The 19,753-nt window shown below is 40.1% G+C and overlaps 1 protein-coding gene across 1 annotated transcript; it reads left to right on the top strand.

Annotated features, from left to right (window-relative positions):
- The first annotated feature begins 5,812 nt into the window (after window positions 1-5,812).
- Window positions 5,813-18,053, top strand: dnaaf4 (dynein axonemal assembly factor 4). The gene is made up of 9 exons (XM_030732295.1): window positions 5,813-6,061; window positions 8,434-8,581; window positions 10,742-10,875; window positions 10,964-11,180; window positions 11,638-11,783; window positions 12,742-12,851; window positions 13,176-13,329; window positions 17,386-17,491; window positions 17,729-18,053. Exons 1-9 carry the CDS (start codon window positions 5,939-5,941, stop codon window positions 17,845-17,847), a joined length of 1,257 nt encoding a protein of 418 aa, XP_030588155.1. The 5' UTR covers window positions 5,813-5,938; the 3' UTR covers window positions 17,848-18,053.
- The last annotated feature ends 1,700 nt before the right edge of the window (window positions 18,054-19,753 follow it).

Genomic DNA, 19,753 nt, shown 5'->3' with positions numbered 1-19,753 from the left:
TCTGCTTCAACACACCTGAGTCAATTATAGAAGTTATTAGCAGGACTCTGGAGAACTTGACTGCATACTGAGGAGGTAATTCAGCCATTTGATTCAGGTGTGTTGGACCAGGGACACATCTAAAACCTGCAGGACACCGGCCCTCAAGGCCTGGAGTTGAATACCCCTGTTCTAAAGCACTGCAAATGCAGCGTAGCACATACTGCAAGAAAAAAAAAATTCTGACTTAATTATATATATCAGGAAGGTATAAATGCCTGAGTTTTGTACCATACAGTGCCTGCTTCTGCTGTCAGTGACCTTAGAAAATAATAAATTGACTTCATCAGAGCTTTAAAAATCTGTAAGTCAAGATGATCTGCTTTTGTCTTCATCACTCACACAGTGATTCAATTCAGTTCAGTTTTATTTATATACCACCAAATCACAACAGACAGTGCTTTATATTGTAAGGTAAAGACCCTACAATTATTACAGAGAAAACCCAACAATCAAAACAACCCCCTATGAGCAAACATCCCTTTTAACAGGAAGAAACCTCCGGCAAAACCAGACTCAGGGAGGGACTGGTTGGGTAAGGTGAGGGAGACAACACAAAGGACACACTGTGGAGCCAGATATTAACAATAACTAATGGTTAAATACAGAGTGGTGTATAAAAAGAGTGAAAAGAGGTGAATGAAAAGAAAATACTCATACTTGTGCATCATGGGAGGCCCCTGTTAGGGATTATTTTTTTACTCAGTGAATAAACGACAATTGTTTAAAGGTAAAACTCCAGTAAATTAATTAATAAACAGTGGATCAACCAAACAATAAACAATTAAATAAAACATTAGACAGAGAGCAACAGATCAGAACGTTCTAGACTAACTTCTTTCTTTCAGAGCATCTTATCTTGAGGACTGGCCACCGAATGTCCAATTAGAACATCGCCAACATCACCATGTTTTGTCATTAATCTGGACAAGCTTTCTCTGTATTCATTAAATTAGAACATCAGGAAGAAGATGTGCCTATGACTGAGAGGAATCTGAGTAATGAAAAACTAGCTGGAACACGACTGAATGACGAAGGTCAACTCACTCAACTCATAGTTTATGCTTAGATAACAGGCTGTATAAAAATGTTTTGGTTAAATGTTTTACTTTTTTAATTAAAGTGTTTCAGGTCTCTTCCTTCACAAAAAACCTGTTTACCTGACACTCCCAATTGCAGTGTAACTGTGGTATGGTTCAGGATCACCTGATCCAGTCCTAACTATAAGCTTTATCATAAAAATTATCTTAAAAATAGAGAGGGTGTCTGTCTCCTGAATCCAAGCTGGGAGCTGGTTCCACAGAAGAGGGGCCTGAAAGCTGAAGGCTCTGCCTCCCATTCTACTCTTAAGTATCCTAGGAACCACAGGTAAGCCAATAGACTGAGGGCGAAGTGCTCTATCGGGGTTATACAGTACTATGAGGTCTTTAAGATAAGATGGGGCCATATTCAAGGCCTTATATGTAAGAAGAATAATTTTAAATTCAATTTTGGATTTAATAGGGAGCCAATAAAGAGAAGCCAATATGGGAGAAATATGCTCTGTCATTCTAGTCCCTGTCAGCACTCCTGCCGCACCATTTTGGATCAGCTGAAGGCTTTTTTCCGAGAGCTTTTAAGACAGTTATTATTTTTATTTTTTTTTATTTAACCTTTATTTAACCAGGAAAGTCCCTTTGACATTAACCTTTTTTTCCAGGGGAGTCCTGGCCAAAATAGGCAGCAACAAATACAAATCGAAAACATCTTTACAAAATTACATTGTCAAAATACAAGCAAAACACAAAATGACTACATTTTACAAAGAAATCAAGTAAAACAAGTGCACGTTATGGAGTTGGCCTCAAGAACTCGTTTGGATTTAAAAGTACTTAATGAAATTAACTCAGTCAGCTTCCAGTCTTTCTGCAACATGTTCTTCTTCCTTCAACATGTGGAGGGAGCAGAATGAACAAAAGCCTTTTTACCCAGTTCAGTATATGGGCAAATGGAAAAGAAAGCAGCAACTGGTTGTGAGAACAGAATGAGTATAGATTATCACTCAATGCAATTAAATCACAAATGTAAGTAGGTATTAGTATTGCCTTATAGATAAAAAATATATAGTGACAGATCTGTCGGGTGGCCAAAGCAGGCCTTCACAGTGGTGCATCAACACTTTGCAGTTAGTAATAAACCTCAAAGAAGCAAGGTAAACGGTATTAACCATCCAAAGACGTTGAGCAGAAGCATTCATATACAACAAATCTCCATAATCCAATACAGGCAAAAAAGTTGCAACAAGCTTTTTTGCGCTGAAAGAAAAACACAGCTTATTCTGAAAATTAAAACCCAACTTAAGCATGAGCTTCTTCACAAGGTTTTCCATGTGTGGCTTGAAAGTGAGGGAATCATCAGTCAAGTCACCCAAATATTTATAAGTGTGCACCAACTCTATTTCATTTCCCTCAAGTTCATTTCTAACTTCTTCCTAGAATTTGAAAACAGTATTAATTTAGTTTTGTCTGCACTGAGAACAAGTTTCAAGTTAATAAATGAATACTGGACAGTAACAAACCTTGCTGCAGGGATTAGTAAGAGTTGATCCATAACAGTAAATAACTGTGTCATCAGCATAAAAATGCAAATTTGCACCTGACACATTTAGACCCAAGTCACTGACATAAATATTGAATAAAAGAGGGGCTACTACATATCCCTGGGGCACCCCTTGTGGATAGTAACAAATTCAGAGCACAGGTTATAATTTTCAATGCACTGTGTCCTATTACTGAGATACTGTAACCTGTGAACCAAGTGACTGAATTCTTCCAGAAACCTGAATGAAGGAGTCAAATTTTTAAAATATCATGGTCAACAGTGTCAAATGCTTTCAACAAATCAATAAAAAGAGGTTCAAGAATTTTAGCCAGCACTGACAGATTAGATCACATCCGGCCAGGTCCGGCAAGCAATATAATTATATTCGGCCTGTGATATAATGTCATATGGATATTATCAATGGCCTGCTCAGGAGGCCTGCAAGCATTAATTAATTGTAGGACTTCTTTGTGCAGTCTTTTGGGAATGGGGTCTAATAGACACATTGATTGTTTGGAGGAAATAACTTTTGAGGTAAACTCAGAAAGATCAGTTGGAGAAAGTCTAAATGTAAAGAACCCCAAAATGCACTGTAAAAAATAATTTGTTGACTCAACTTGCCTTAGTCAAGTAAACGTCTTGAATATGTAAGCTTCAAGTGAACTACACTTAAATAAATGAGTTGATCCAACATGCTGTTTGTTGACTTTATATAAAAAGTTAAGTAATTTGGACTAAAATGATTAGTTAGTTGAAATGAAAGCATGTAATCTGAACTTGATTAACTGAGTTCAGATTACATGCTTTCAGTTCAACTAACTAATCATAAAAAGTATTCAAAAAAAAAAAAGTATTCAGCCCCCCTGACTCAATACTTTGTGGAACCACCTTTTGCTGCAGTTACAGCTGCAAGTCTTTTAGGGTATGTCTCCACCAGCTTTGCACATCTAGTGACTGAAAATCTTTGCACATTCTTCTTTGCAAAACAGCTCAAGCTCAGTCAGATTAGATGGAGAGCGTTTGTGAACAGCAGTTTTCAGATCTTGCCACAAATTCTGGATTGGGTTTAGGACTCCAGCAGTTTAGGACTCCAGCAGGTTTTCTTCCAAGAGTGCCCTGTATTTGGCTCCATCCATCTTCCCATCAACTCTGACCAACTTCCCTGTCCCTGCTGAAGAGAAGCAGCCCCAGAGCGTGATGCTGCCACCACCATATTTGACAGTGGGGATGGTGTGTTCAGAGTGATGTGCAGTGTTAATTCTCCGCCACACATAGCGTTTTGCATTTTGGTCAAAAAGTTCAATTTTGGTCTCATGTGACCAAAGCACCTTGTTCCACATGTTTGCTGTGTCCCCAACATGGCTTCTGGCAAACTGCAAACGGGACTTTTTATGGTTTTCTTTTAACAATGGCTTTCTTCTTCCACTCTTCCACAAAGACCACATCTGTGCAGGGCACGACTAATAGTTGTCCTGTGGACAGATTCCCCCACCTGAGCTGTGGATCTCTGCATTTGGTCCAGAGTCACCATGGGCCTCTTGGCTGCATCTCTGATCAGTGCTCTCCTTGTTTGGCCTGTGAGTTTAGGTGGACGGCCTTGTCTTGGTAGGTTTACAGTTGTGCCATACTCTTTCCATTTCCGGATAATGGTTTGAACAGTGCTCCATGAGATGTTCAAAGCTTGGGAAATCTTTTTATAACCTAAGCCTGCTTTAAACTTCTTCACAACCTTATTCCTGACCTGTCTGGTGTGTTCTTTGGACTTCATGATGCTGTATTTGTACTGAGATTAGATTACACACAGGTGGACTCTTTTTAGTCATTAGCAGACATCAGGCAACTTCTGAATGCAATTGGTTGCACTCAGAGAAAAGGGGGCTGAATAATTTGCACATCACACTTTTCAGTTTTTTATTTGTAAAAAATGTTTTGAATCATGTATAATTTTCTTTTCACTTTACAATTGTAACCACTGTGTGTTGGTCTTTCACATTAAATTCCAGTGAAATATATTTATGTTTGTGGTTGTAATGTGACAAAATATGGAAAAGTTCAAGGGGTATGAATACTTTTGCAAGCCACTGTAGTGCGGATGGGGTGCTTCAACTATTCGGGCAGTGGAAGGAATACTTCAAGGCCCTCCTTAATCCCGCTGACAAGCAGTCTGGTGATGAGAGGGATGACTCACCAATCACTGGGTGTGAGGTCACTGAGGTGGTTAAACAACTCCTTGGTGGCAAGGCCCTGGGGTGGATGAGATTCCCGAAGGCTCTGGATGTTGCAGGGCTGTCTTGGTTGACACACCTCTGCAATGTCGCATGGAGATGTGGGGTGGTGCTACTGGATTGGCAGACTGGGGTGGTGGTCCCCATCTTTAATAAGGGGGACCAGAGGGTGTGCTCTAACTATCGGGATTAATTCAATTCAATTCAAGTTCATTTATATAGCGCCAATTCACAACAAACAGTCACCTCAAGGCGCTTTGTATTGTGGGTAAAGACCCTACAATAATACAGAGAAAACCCAAAAGTCAAAACGACCCCCTATGAGCAGCACCTGGCGACAGTGGGAAGGAAAAACTCTCTTTTAACAGGAAGAAACTTTCGGCAGAACCAGGCTCAGGGAGGGGGGGTCATCTGCTGCAACCGGTTGGGCTGAGAGAAAAAATGACATGCTGTGGAAGACAGCCAGAGATTAATAACAATCAATGATTAAATGCAGAGTGGAGTATAAACAAAGTAAATAAGGTAAATGAAAAGAAACAGTGCATTATGGTCTTCAGAGACTGCAAACTCTTCACTCTCTTTTTCTGTTATTGGGTCTTGGACTTTGGTGTTGTTTATTGGCTTGGAGGATTGCTGGTTGAAGAATGGGATGCTATCCCACAGCAGTGTGTGATGAAGCTGGTGACCAGCACGAGGAGGTGCCAGACTGTTGAGAATGTGTGGTTTTTCCACATCACAAACATGATATTTTCACCTTTTTGATATATTCTAATCACTATTTAAATGCAGACCATTTCAATTGACTTACCTGCAAAAACTATTTGTCCACCGGAACTCAATTTTAATGTGATCTGGATTCCTCTTCCCGGATCTGTAGTCTTCCTATATTTCTATCAGAACCTTCAGTTTTCATTTTTCCGACATACCGAAAGGCAGCATTCTGTTTATGGTCACCATAGCAACATGACGCTATGCAGCAGGAATTGACGTCGCCGGAGTTTATGAACCAAAATACATTGACAACCCACGCCGAAGTTACTGGCTCCTCTACAAACAGGTGATTGAATCCGACAGTGAGGTCAGCTGCGCCAAAAATGCCTCTTCTTGTACTGGACTACTCCTGGACCCAGACGGACTCAACGCTTTACATTAGTGTGCCTCTCAAAGGAACGAAAGCTGGGAAAGTAGACGTCATTTCTACAGACGAGTACCTGAAGGTAAAGTTGTGAAACAGCACCGTTGGCCTTTTTACTATTTGTGTACGTCAACAGCCTAGTCTCAGGCGGATCGGATGTTCCGCTTCGCGCAGGACTGCAAAGTCTTTAAACTATGTCCCGCAGTTTGATCAAGTCTGTGAGCTGCAAGTAGCTTCAACGCCGTTTAAATTTACTTACGCTTCTGTTCATATGGTAGGGCTTCTCCTTGTTGGCTGATTATTTTTGGTTAGGTCTCTACCACGGAAAAGACCAGTTTGTTATATACGGCCCAAAAATAAATAACATAAATGAACACAAAACACACAAAACAAACAAACAAACAAAAATAAATCATGCTGGGTTTCTATTTGATTTGTAGTGGCCAGAGGTGGCAAAAGAACTTAAGTAGAAGCACAGATAGTTGTATTAAAAATACTCTGGCAAAAGTACTAATTCAACTTATTTACTCATGTAAATATATATATATATATATATATATATATATATATATATATATATATATATATATATATATATATATATATATATATATATACACAAGTGCCACCCCTAATATATATATATATATATATATATATATATATATATATATATATATATACACAAACATAGCCAATCATATATCTATGATAGGCTCAATTAGTTTATTATGTTGGCTTGTGTTTATGGAGACATGGCTTAACAACCACCTTCCAGACCATGCTATTCAGCTTGAGCAGCTAGCATGCTACCAAGCAGACAGCGCTCTCATCGAAGGTGGTAAGGCCCACAGTGGGGGACTCTGTGTTTACATCAGTGATGCCTGGTGTTGCCACGCTGCTGTGGTCTGCAAACACTGCTCGCTAGTAGTGGAGCTTTTAGTCATCAAGTGGCGGCCATTCTGAATGAATTTACAGCTATCATGGTCGTTGCTGTCTATATCCCTCCCAACTCAAATAACAACCACAGGAGTGAGGCACTGAACTGTAGCAGCACATCAGTGAGCAGCAGACAGCCCATCCAGATGCTTTCTTCACTCTGGCTGGGGATTTTAACCATGCAGACCCCAGGACTGCATGGTTAAAACACATAGACTTTCAACACATAGACTTTCCAGCTCGGGGCAACAACACACTGGACCATGTATACACCACCTAGATAGAAACTTACAAGGCTTTCGCCCTTCCCCACCTTGGAACCTATCATTGTCAGGGCCAACCTGAAGCCATGGCTGACAATACCTTTAGAGCAGGAGACCCGGCAGGCCTGAGGGCAGCTAGGGCCAACCTGTCCCGCAGCATCAGGAAGGCTAAGAGGCAGTACTCCGGGAGGATAGCCCATCGCTTCAGTGACAGCGAAGAATCATAGAGCATGTTGCAGGGGATACGGGCAATGGCTGACTACAAGCCCCCACCGTAGACTTGCAACAGCTCCACCTCTCTGCTGAACGAGCTGAACCAGTTTTTCATTTGGTCTGAGGCGAACAACAATATGCCTGCTCAGAAGTTCCCATCCCGTCCTGGAAACCAGGTGTTGAGGATGTCTCCAGACAGCGTGAAAAGAACATTCAGCAGGATAAATGCCCGCAAAGCTCCTGGTCCTGACCAAGGGCGTAGGAAGGAGTTTACTATTGGGGGGGGGCACATATCGGAAACCTGACAGATCTGCAAATACTCGAAGCAAAGCATGAAAAATGCTATTTAATCTTTTACTTTCTTCTTTTTCAAATGTTTCTTGGAAAAATAGTGTTGTGTACACCTATATTATTGCATGTATAATTTACATATATATATGTTTTATAATCATAAGATGTGGACAAACCACCAAACAAAATGGCTGGAGTCTTTTATGAACCATAATGACCATGTCATTCAGGGCTGTAGTGCTTACTTTATCAGCTGGCCACACTGGTGCTAGTACAAAGGAGTATTAGGGCCACATTGAGAAAAAAAATCAATTGTGCATTTTGAGAATAAATTCAAAATTTTGAGAAAAAAGTCGATATGTGCAGATTAAAGTTGTTTCAAGTCAAACAACTGCCACGACACGTCTGTTATACCCTCCAGAATGTCTTGTATTATGAGTTAGTGAAACTATACTTTAGAATCAGTTTTAGTAACAAGGAAATGATTTCCCATCACACACCCTCTTCATCCTGCTGCCATCAGGGAGGAGACTGCAGTCTCCAGGCCAGGATGAGCAGACTGAGGGATAGCTTCATACACCAGGCTGTCAGGGCGCTCAACTCCCTCCCTGCTCTGGCCCCTCTCCTCCTTCTGACCCCTGCACATGAGCCCCTGAGCCTGAAACCAGAACCCCAAAATGGTCTTTCATTTCTTATACTAACAGTTCTTATAGGATAATATGTATTTACATTTTGTTTTCCTGCACAGGTGCATTTCCCTCCCTATCTGTTTGAAGCCTTCTTTTTTGAACCTGTTGATGATGATAGAAGTGCGGCAAGGATTGGAAATGACTGTGTTGTCATCACTTTGCCAAAAAGGACCAACAAAGTGTGGGAGCATCTGATGATACCTATGGGTAAGAGCTTCCACTTGTGGTCATTTCACTAAACAACAAGCCTCCAATTTCTTCTGCATCCATGATAATGTAACACTGAAAAAATGACTGACAAAAGGCTAGATTTGCACATGTTACTGTGAGACGATGCAGGTTTGGTCCTGAAATCTTTGATATGGTGAGCTGGATGTTCACCTGTGAACAGTGTCTCCCCATGGGCTTCATCTGGTATTTACAAGCTTATAAATGTATTTAAATACAAGCTTAGATGACCAACCGTACCATAGTACACTGTGTTATTTATTTTACAAAAATTAAGCTAAAATGCAGAAACACTGTGTGATGAGATACATACTCTTGTAAGCATCTCCTGTCTTGGAGTGCACTCCACCATTCCTCCCACAGACTGATAAAAAATAAAATAGCAAATGCTAAAATTAGTTGCCAAATATACCTGGTGAAGTTTATGTGTTGGAATCACTGGATTAATCATTGCAGCTCATTCATTTGGCTGTCATTTCTTTATCTTTAGACTTTTAAAGGGAGAGCGTTACCCTGGGTCAGTTTTGTTGTGCTCTACAAACGGCTTTCAGTCAAACACATCCTGAGTTTTTTAGGAGTTCATTCCTTGTCTGACTTCCTGCCCTCCTCTTCTACTAATGCTCCGTGCAACTTGACACAGCTACCATCAAAACTGGGACTTCATATTCATGCATGCATTGAGAACATGAAGGTAGTTTCCTGTTAATATATTTTGCTTTTTGGTATTTTATGGCCCCTCTCATTTTTCTAAACTAAATGCAATGTTTAATTGGAACCAGAGGTGGTAAAAGTACAGACTTTTTTTTACTTAAGTAGAAGAATACTTGTGTTAAAAATAAAGTAAAAGCTGATTTGTGGCTTTACACAACTGAATTCACCAAGATGTAAGCCGATGTTTTACAAGCTATATTGGCTACACTGAGTGTTTATACTTTCTTTATAAGAGAAAGTATACAGATAGTATAAAGGTGGAATTCAGTGAATGAATCTAAGCATTGCATCAGCTTAAATTCAACTGCAGGGTGTTTCACAATATGAAAAGAAAACTCCACATCATTTACGGATGCAATATCTGATTTTAAAAAAGTTCATGACCAGGGTAGGGACGTAGATTGACACTCAGCTCACTCTTCACCACAATGGACTGGTGCAGGCCCTGGGATAATTAAGCTCCTCCACCAGGGGCAGCAATTTGTCCCTGATTGGGCACTCCTCCCTTTTCCAGCTGAGGACCATGGCCTCAGAGACGCTAATCCTGATGCCAGCTGTAAACTGCTCCAGTGCGAGCTGGGGGCCACCACCTGATGAATGAGTTTGTGCACACCCTCCGGTCCCCATTCTTAAACACGGGGACTACCACCCCAGTCTTCCAATTCAGTGGCACCGCCCCGAATCACCACACAGTGTTGCAGAGGCGTGTCACCTCTTTCCTCTCCTGAGTTGCCTGAAAGTTTGCCATAATCGCTTTGAGGCCATCCAAGTCTTTTTCCATTGCCATTGCCAGAGCAGGATTGTTTTCTGTGTCTTTTTTTTCCAAGAGAGAAAATAAAATATTCAGTTAGCTCAATCAGTTGAAATTCAGTTGTCAGTTTAACAGTATTTCATGGAAGAAAGTAAATAAACAAACTGAGTGGTAAAACCTGCCATCAAGTTTAGGTAAAACTGCCACTGTGGTGAAATAGACTTACAAACAAATAACTCAAACATGCACATGACTGATGCGCTCCACTATTAATGGCCCATAGACTGGATTCTTTCTCAGCCTCTGGAGACTTTTGAATATGTTTTTCTTTTTTCTGTCTCTTTTGTAGCACTGAACAGGCCTAGTTCTGCTGTGTTAGAATGAAGAATCTGTGCTTCAGTCTAACTATGGAGATTTTAGGGTTGGCCAGTATGTTCAAAAGTTTCCAAGGGGCCACCATAGTCCAACTTGTGATTTTCTGTTTATAATTTTTGTGGGATTTAAAAGGCATTCCTGTGAAGGGCACCAAACAGGTGGTGATAACATGTAATGCCTGCAATTGTTGATATATTCACCCAGTCACCCAAACAACCCTAATAGATTTTATTTGAACTTGGAAAAGAGGTCTCAATCTTACTGAAATAACCTGATTAAATTAATTGTATAATGTGTTTCAGACAATAAAGAAAAAATGAAGGAGATCAGACAGAGGGCTCTGTTCAAATACCATGAAAAGCTTTCTTCAGACTCCATACAAAAGGCAATGAAAATACATGCAGAAAACAAATATGCTCTGGAGACAGTGGTGAAGGTAATGCCTCACTCTGATTAATCATCAAAGTATTTAAACGTACCACTGGAAAGCTTATATTATATTTGTGCATTTTCCTTGATGTCAGCTTGAAAAACAGGAAAGAGACAGAATCCAGAAGATAAAGGATGCAGAACAAGAGAAAATCACAGCAGAGCTGGCAGCATGGCATTTCGGGCAAACAGAAAAAGTAGAGCGGGATGCCCAGCTAAAACTGCAAAATCAGAAAGTCAAATCAGACCAACTAAGAACAGAGACACGGAGACAAAAACATGGGCCGTCAGACCAAGGAAAAGGCAAACTGGGTAAGTTTCTTTTTTTTTCAAACCTTTGAGATTCTGAGACTCACATTAGCATGTTTGGCAATGACAGGAGAAACATGGTGCAAGCACATAGAGAGCAGAAAAGGGCCCTAACCAGGTTTCAGCCCAGGACCCTCCTGCTCTGAGGCAACACAGTTAACCTCCAAGCAGCCATACCACTTCTGTTGGGTTGCATGGTGGAATGGTTAAAACTGTTGCCTCACAACAAGAAGGTTCCTGGTTTGAGCCCCAGCTGGAGTACTCTGGGTACTTTAGCCTTATCCCAAAGAAGTGTATGCTAATTGGTGATTATGAAATTGGATATAATAATATATGATGTGCTTGAAGTGTATAAAGTACTGTATTAATGTATGATTAAATTTGACTTGTAGTCTACATTGTTGTTTCCTGGTGATTTGATGCAATACAGGTTGATATTAATGAACATATCCCTGTGTAGATCAAAGAGGCAACAGTTGTGCAAAGAGCAAGAAAACCCAAGATGAACTACCTCCTCCAAGACTCAGCAGAAACATTCAAGTCTCATTCACCCCACGAGTTTTTCCAACAGCCCTCAGAGAATCCAGGCTGCCAGAGGAAGAGGAGGTGAGTTCCCAAATGCTGTGAAGACCAAGGCCTATGGCTTTAGACAGAGAGTTAGGATTTCATGATTTATATCAATAAATTCTTGCATGTTCAGATACATTATATAATACAGAATGTGGGTGTTCATTTTGGCTTTTGGGTGACTGTAGACTCCCTTGGGCACTAAAGCATTAATCCACTGAAAACATGCATATACACACACAAACACACAGAAATAGAAGGAAAAAAAATGAAAAGGTTTTGTTTTTTTTTGGGAAGAAACTAAAGAAATTGTTGTTTAATCCAACTTCAACTTCATTTTATTTGATCTGATGGTGAGAACCGAAGAAACAACAGATGTGTTTTAGTGCGAGTAGAGCTTTTTGATTTGTTTTGTTTTTTAGAAAGATCAGCCACATCCTTAAAACCACCAGTAGGTTGACCATGTAATCACAATGTGATGTTCTCCTGTATCCTTGGGTCCTGGCATTGATGTAGATGTTATCCACATAAACACTGTTACAGATCACCCACACCCACACATGGTAACAGTACTGACTGAAAACTGCTCATCAACAGGTTGCAGAATAGACTCCAGTCTATGACAGCCGATCCCAGAGGATCTGTAAACCTCCTAGGGCCAGACATCACAGAACACTGCCATAGGTCATTTGTCCTTTCTCCAGTGGGTTTGCTTATTTTTTGGTAGCTTCCAAAGTACCTGCACAACATTAGACAGGTGGTTTTAATGTTGTGTGTGTGTCTGTGTATACTGCTAATTATTCCAGTCTTTGCTGCATTTGTTTGTACAATTTTTTTTCCATTTGTTCAAATGTTTTGTAAATGTAAATCTGCCTTTTGTTTGTAAATCATATAACATTCATTACTGTTACTGACAGTAATTACACACACTGAAAAATCCCCCAATATGAACATACACATTTTTCATTTTGTTTGTTTGTTTTTTTAAATCAACTAGTGGCTGAGAAAACAAGCTGAAGCCTGGGAAGCAGTAAATGTGGATGTTGGAGAGCTAAAGGACCTGAAAGAGGAGGAGAGGAACCCTGACTGGTTAAAAGACAAAGGAGAGTGAGTGAAGTCTGCCATCAATCAGTTATTATACTTTTATTTTTATTAGTTTTATTTTGTTTAAAATTTTGGTTTCCAGTTTTTAGTTAAGTTTCATCTAGTTTCAAGGATGGGCGTCCTTTTTTTTAGTTTAGTTATTATTAGTTTGGTGTTAGGTTTAGTTTTTGAACTGGGATACAAGTTCAAAAAACTTTGTTTTATTTTAGCAGTTTGTGAAGGAAGTAGGTTTTTTTTTTCAGGTAACTAAAATGTTTTTACACACTTAATTTTAGTTATTAGTTAAGTATAATTCCTTTGACGACAGCTCTGTTTTCTTTTTTTTAGCAAATGTTTTGCAGCTGGGGACTACCGGGGAGCAGTGAATGCTTACACCCTGGCTATCAGGCTTAACAGGAAGATGCCTGCTTTGTACTCAAACAGAGCCGCCTGCCATCTGAAGTTAAAAAATCTTCACAAGGCCATTGAAGACTCCTCGCAGGTCTTTTTACTTTAATATTTTTTGGGCTTTTAAGCCTCTCCACTGTGATAGAACGTGGAGAGAAGACAGGAAAGCTAGGAGAAAGAAACTCAGTAAATGGCCTCGGCCTGAACCAGGATCTCTCCATTAGCATTTTGGCTCATGGTTAGACTGCTTAACTCAGTGAGCTAAACCGACACTCTGCTTTTCATGTCTTTAACGTGTGTGAATTTAATCCACTGAAAGCAATAGCAACAATCATTTTAATTACTAATCAGCTGATTAGTTTCTTATTTAAATCAGATAGAGTGAGTGGGGTGGTTGTAGCTCAGGAGGCACGTCATTTACTAATTGGAAGATTGCCCCGGCTATAATTGTGTGTGAGAATATGTCAGGACACCACTGCACAGCAGGCAAGGTTAGGACCCCAATGCAGGACTCGGGAAACAGGATTCAGACTTCTAACAGCTTTGTTGCTGGAGTCTTTTCAAAACAAAGAACAACAAAGGACTTTTTAAATTTTAATGAAAAGAAAACAGAGGTAATGGTGTTTGGACCCAGTGGCTCCTGTGAGTCCTCCTCTGTTGACCTGGGACCCTTGGAGGTATATTTTAAACCCATTATTACTGATCTTGGTTTTAAGGTGGACAGTGATTTTAAATTGGACAGCCAAATCAGAGCTGTGGTTAAGTCCAGTTTTTATCATTTGAAGCAATTGGTATCAGTAAAAGCATTTCTATCTAGGCAGCATTTTGAAACAGTGATCCATGCTTTTATTTTATCTCGACTGGATTACTGTAATTCACTTTATTTTGGAGTCAGTCAGTCGCTACTCTCACGTCTGCAGCTGGTTCAAAATGCTGCTGCACGACTTTTGATGGGAACTCAAAAGAGAGAGCACATGACCTCTGTCCTGGCCTCACTTCACTGGTTGCCTGTACATTTTAGGATTCATTTTAAGATTCTTATGTTTGTTTTTAAATCTTTGCACAATCTTGCCCCGCCTTACCTCTCTGAGCTTCTTCACCCCTACATACCTTGCCGGTCTCTCAGGTTAGCAGACCAGCTGCTCTTGGAGGTACCAAGATCAAGAAGGAAGCTCAGAGGGGACAGGGCTTTCTCTGTTGTTGGTCCTAAGTTATGGAATGACTTGCCTTTGCAGGTTTTAACCTGAAAGAGTTATTAAATTGTTATTTATTTGTGTTTTAATGTACAGCACTTTGTGTCAGCTGTGGTTGTTTTAAAGTGCTTTATAAATAAAGATGGTATGGTGGTATGGTATGGAAGTAAATTGGGCTAATACCAGGAATACAAATGAAAGAACTAGGGCTGCAACGACTCCTCCAAATTTGTTGCTTTGATGCTTCATTTAAACCCTGCAGCACTCAGGTGTCTCCGTGTAAGCGGAGCATTTCATGCACATTAGCAGCATTAAAGTTCTCCGTCACTGCAACGCATTTGAAAAAAACGACCCTTTAACACAGAGCGGATCATCACTGACATGTTTTCCCGCACCTCTACTGCTCTCTCTACCGGAACTGATCGCTGTCACCACAATTTTCTAGCAGGTGCCGCTATTAGCACTAGAGATAGTTCAGTAACGACGGGACACCCCACCCCCTGGAGGACCTTCATCAACCACCTAATCAACAAGTCTCAACCTGAAGAAAAGAGAAGTTTGTAGCTGCTCCACCCACCGTTGTTTGTTTCACACAGTTAAGCTACAGAAGTTAAAATGTGCAGATTAACTGTTAATAAGACAAAAGTATTTCTTATCCAATTATTCAATTAATTGATGGAACAATCAATAAAATACTTGATTATTAAACTACTCAATGGTTGAAGCCCTAGAAAGAACAAAAACTTAGTGCACAGGAAACACACAACATGACATACACAAGAGGTACTGAGAGGAAAGTGGAAACAGCCGGGGAGAACTGGTGAGCTGAAACACACTAACGAGACAAGGGGAAGCAAAACTAAACAAAGCACGCAATGCAAAGGGCTGTCAAAGTAAAACAGGAAGTAAAACCATTAACAGACTACACATGTGAAGACTGAGGGAATAAGAACAGGGAAAAAAAACTAACTTAAACCATACAAAGTGGATGAACCCCCCCCAAAACTCAACAATCCTGGGTCCAAGACCCAGGAACCATGACAGTACCTCCTAACGGCCAGCTCCCAGCAGCCTAAAACTGTGTTCCACCTGCCTTTAGTGGGCTGAGGGGGAGGCCAGCGATGAAGACGAAGCAATTCAGGAGGTCAATGGCGAAGCTGAAGATGCTCCACCAGAGCCAGAGCCATCATGTAACCCTGTTAGAGCAGGACTCCCTGGCCCGCACTCAGGCAGAGTTGGACCCTCCAGCTGAGACTCTGGACATTCAGGTGGACACTCAGTCATCTCCTCCAGTGACCAGGGCTGCTGAGGCTGCTCGGCAGGGCACACTGTGCTGTCCTCACCTGAGGAGCAGGTGCTCGAACAGGTCGAACTGCAGCCACCCTTACAGTGGGAACAGGCACGGGTGCATGGGAAGCAGGCTGGACCTGAGCCACCCCCGCCCGAGAAACAGACTTGGGAGTTGGATGCTCGGGAAGACCTCAGCTGAAGCAACATGAATTGTCTTAGAAGGTGCAGGCAGTGAAATATGAATAGTCTCTGAGGAGGTTAGCTCAGTTACATTATCAGTCTCTGATTGAGCAACACCCATTGCCTCTGGAAAGGCTGATTCAATAAAAATAAAAAACCTCATGCAAAATTTTTAACATGATTTGCTGGCTCAAGAGGAAAACAAGGATTATTTTGATTATTCTGCTCAAAAATATATGGAATGTTATCATTATAAGCTGACTTAAACACACAATTAGTGTCTCTTTCAGCAGGCTTGAAAACATAACATATAATATCGTTTTTGGCTGGCACTGAATCAAAACGTGAAAATTCTCTTTTAGCCGTTTCAAAAACACAAAATTCGGTATTTGCAAAATGTTCAATCTTAGAGGTTGCCAGCTCATACCGAGAATCGTCAGCTTTGCGCACAATGAGTGAGGTTTCAGATGGCCCAGTGTCAGCAGAGTCATGCAGAGGCAGCAACAGGTAGCCAAAGCGAGGGAGGGACACAATCCTCAGCTGGATTGCAAAACCCAAATAGTTCATGCTGGAGGTCTTCCTTTAGCTGAGTAAGTGCCAGCGAAGCACTGATAAGATTTGTCAACAGCCAGGGCTTAGATGAATAAATGCCAAAGGGCTGCCAAAGTAAAACAGGAAGTGACCATTAGCATACCTACACATGTGAACTTGATATTGACAAGACTGAGGAAACAAGAAGGGAGGAAAAGAACTAACTTAAACCATACAAAGTGGGTCGACACCCAAAATATCCCAAAAACTTAACAATCCTTGATCCAAGACCCACAGACTGTGACAGAATCTTAGAAAGCTCTTAGATGTAGGAAGGGTGAATAAGACATGCTGTGTAAAAGTGCCTCAAGTTCTCGTGTAGAGTAGAAAAGTATTATATAAGAACCAATCTGTTTATGTTTATTTCTGCAGAGTTAAAGACAGTGAGACAAAATGTTGAAAAATACTTGTTTTAGAGTTATTTGGGTGATATTTTCAGCTATCTTCTGTGGAGGTACAGAGAGTACTCAAGTGAAAATATTGTAACTTTACTGAAGTAACAGCAAAATGTGAAACTTAAATTTTACTCAAAAGTAAAAAGTCAGTGAGATGTATTTAAATAGACTGTTGTATTATATTTTTAAATACTTTTCAGTACTCTTAGTTGATGTTGGTTCTATCAGGAAAGGGTTTTTTTTATAGTTTTTTCTTTACATGCACCCAATACCAAAACCTTAGAAGATATTTGTTGGTTTTTACTGTGAAGGAACAAATGTCTGTGCACACTAAATATCTTAATTAACTTTAGACTGACTGCAGTCCAATTTCATAAGATAAGCACTACCATGTTGATAGTAGTAATAGGTGGTAACTGTTATTTATTTAGGCTTGTAAATTAAAATCAGTAGAATTTATAGCATATAGTCAAGTAAACCTTTGCGCCCATTTCTCTGCAGGCACTTGATCTGCTGACTCCACCAGTCCCTGCCAATGCAGCTGCCAGAGTTCGAGCCTTTGTCCGTCGAGGATCTGCTTTCTGCCAGTTGCAGGTCTATCCAGAAGGTTTGTTCAGAAGGCAGTAAGTTGATGTGTGCCACTCAATGACTTGTTTAGGACTTGACTTGGTGGTACTTGTTAGTCATAACTCAGAACTTGACTTGTAACTTGCACAACAGTAACTTTATCCTGCCTTTGCTTAAGGGTAAATTACATGAGTGGAGCATTAAAAAAAAAAAAAAACAGAGTGATGACTAAAAAAGTGTGCAGGTGTCAGCTGATACATCTACAATTTGATTTCAGGGCTACAAGATTACCAAGCTGCTCTGAAGATTGACCCTAACAATGAATCATTGTTGGTGGATACACAGAGAATCAAAGACATCATTCAAGGATCTGCCGTCAACCCTGGCGCTCAGTGAGGCAGAACAACACAGAGACGCAGAGCATGTGCTTTATACATTATGTTCATGAGACATCTCACAGAACACTGGTTTCAGCCCTGGTTTAAGGCTGCATCTTTAAAAGGATGTAAGCAATGTTATATTTTAAAGCAGGTCATAGCATATTGTCAATTGTGCTATGACCTGCTCCACCTTGTGTTTCATTAAATAATAACAGTAGTTTACTTTTTTCATTATTAGTTAATTGTATATTATATACAATTTGTGAAAATAATAAAAAAAAACTCTTGTGTCCAATAAATTCCAGCATATTCAGTTTTCCACAATCCATCCTTTTTCTTCTGCTTTTCCAATTCAGGGTCACAGTGGGGCTGGAGCCTATTGCAGTTATCACAGGTTGCCAGCCTGTCGCACAGCTAACACACATAGACAGACAAACATTCATACCAACAGCCAGTTTAAATTACCAGTTCTTTTTAGCAAGCCTTGGGAGTTTAAGACATGGGATTTTTTTTCATTAATTAATTTTATTAATTTTTTATGACATTGGGATTTTTAAAACATGCTTTTTAGTTAACTCCACTTCCTTAAATCCACACAGAAAAACAAACTGACCAGAAGTTTCAAACGTAGAGAACAAAGCACTGCATCACCAAAGTGTCAATTTTATGAAATACTAAATCAATGCATTTTGTTCCACAAGGCTGAATGTATATGTGTAATCTGGAGATATCCTTACCCCAAAATGACATTTTTTTTATCCAAATAATTTTCAATCAAATTGGGCTGTAAATCATTTATTACTACATTTTCTGTCCGTACATATTCTCATTGTAATAAGTATTTGAAATGAAAGCATGACAAAACAGCCTGTAATACTGATGAGAAGGAAAACAGTTCAGTGGGTTCAGTGACATATCTAAGAGGGCAAAGAACGGGTCCTCTGGCATGGCTAGGTAGCTCTCTTGAAATCTTTCACCATACCTCATCTGAAGCTACCTCTACATCTCCAACAGGACAAAATTTTTTGAGTTGATTCAAACAAAGTTAACAGTCCCTCTCCATCTGAGAACGACATGGATGTCACCACTGTTGTCCTGAACTGATGGCACAGTCCAACCCACGAAGTCTTTCAACACAATTGTTGAAAAACCCCAACTTTAGGAATGCTTTAACTCTCATGTTGAGAGTTGACTTGAGTTCAAATTCAGTTGAACTGAAGGGGATCAGTTAGGTACAGAAGCCTCAGTTCTTATGGAAAGCATAACCAATTATATTTAACAGATTTTTGGTAAATTTTACAGATTTTCTGTAAAACATGGTAGGAAGGGGCAATTTGGTACCCAGGTTAGTAATGCAATTTGTAGATGGCATGTTTGGCCAAGATTTGCTGCCCAGGACTTTTATTAGCTCAAGATGTACTGTGGGAAAGAACATGTTTGACTCTGCAGGAGAAGCCACCAATTGGTTTTCTTGTGGGGAACATACAGTTGATAATTAGACTTGACACAAATTGTTGTCAGTCATCTCCATCAAGTCTGGCTGTGACTATGTCAGCCTCACTAGTTTTGGTGACTAGTATTTTCTTAATTTGCTCAAGAACAAATTCTTTTAGGGCATCACATCAAGACTGTGTGAAAGTCTTGAGCCACACCTGATTTCATTATTCATCTCATTGTTGCCATTCGTTTTGCTAGGAAAATGGGGAATAGGAGAAATCTTCATTCATTTTTGATCAGGATCATTTTTGATCCTTCAATGCACATATTAAGCAAGTATGTAGGACTGCTTTCTTGCATTTGTGCAATATCTCTAAAATTGGAAACATCCTAGTGATGCTGAAACACTACTTCTAGTGGCTATATGTCCACACCAAAAAAACAAATCAAATGGCCACTGAGGCATCTCAGGACTGGATCTTACA

The sequence above is a fragment of the Archocentrus centrarchus genome, chromosome 6 (assembly GCF_007364275.1).
Source record: "Archocentrus centrarchus isolate MPI-CPG fArcCen1 chromosome 6, fArcCen1, whole genome shotgun sequence".
Lineage (NCBI taxonomy): Eukaryota > Metazoa > Chordata > Actinopteri > Cichliformes > Cichlidae > Archocentrus > Archocentrus centrarchus.
This window is presented reverse-complemented; position numbering and strand designations above follow the sequence as displayed.

Bases quoted from the DNA above. Each gene is read 5' to 3' on its own strand.
- dnaaf4 (XM_030732295.1), top strand. From the start codon at position 5,939: ATGCCTCTTCTTGTACTGGACTACTCCTGGACCCAGACGGACTCAACG. The intron at 10,876-10,963 runs GTAATGCCTCAC...CCTTGATGTCAG, and splicing joins CTCTGGAGACAGTGGTGAAG to CTTGAAAAACAGGAAAGAGA. The intron at 11,784-12,741 runs GTGAGTTCCCAA...TAAATCAACTAG, and splicing joins GGCTGCCAGAGGAAGAGGAG to TGGCTGAGAAAACAAGCTGA.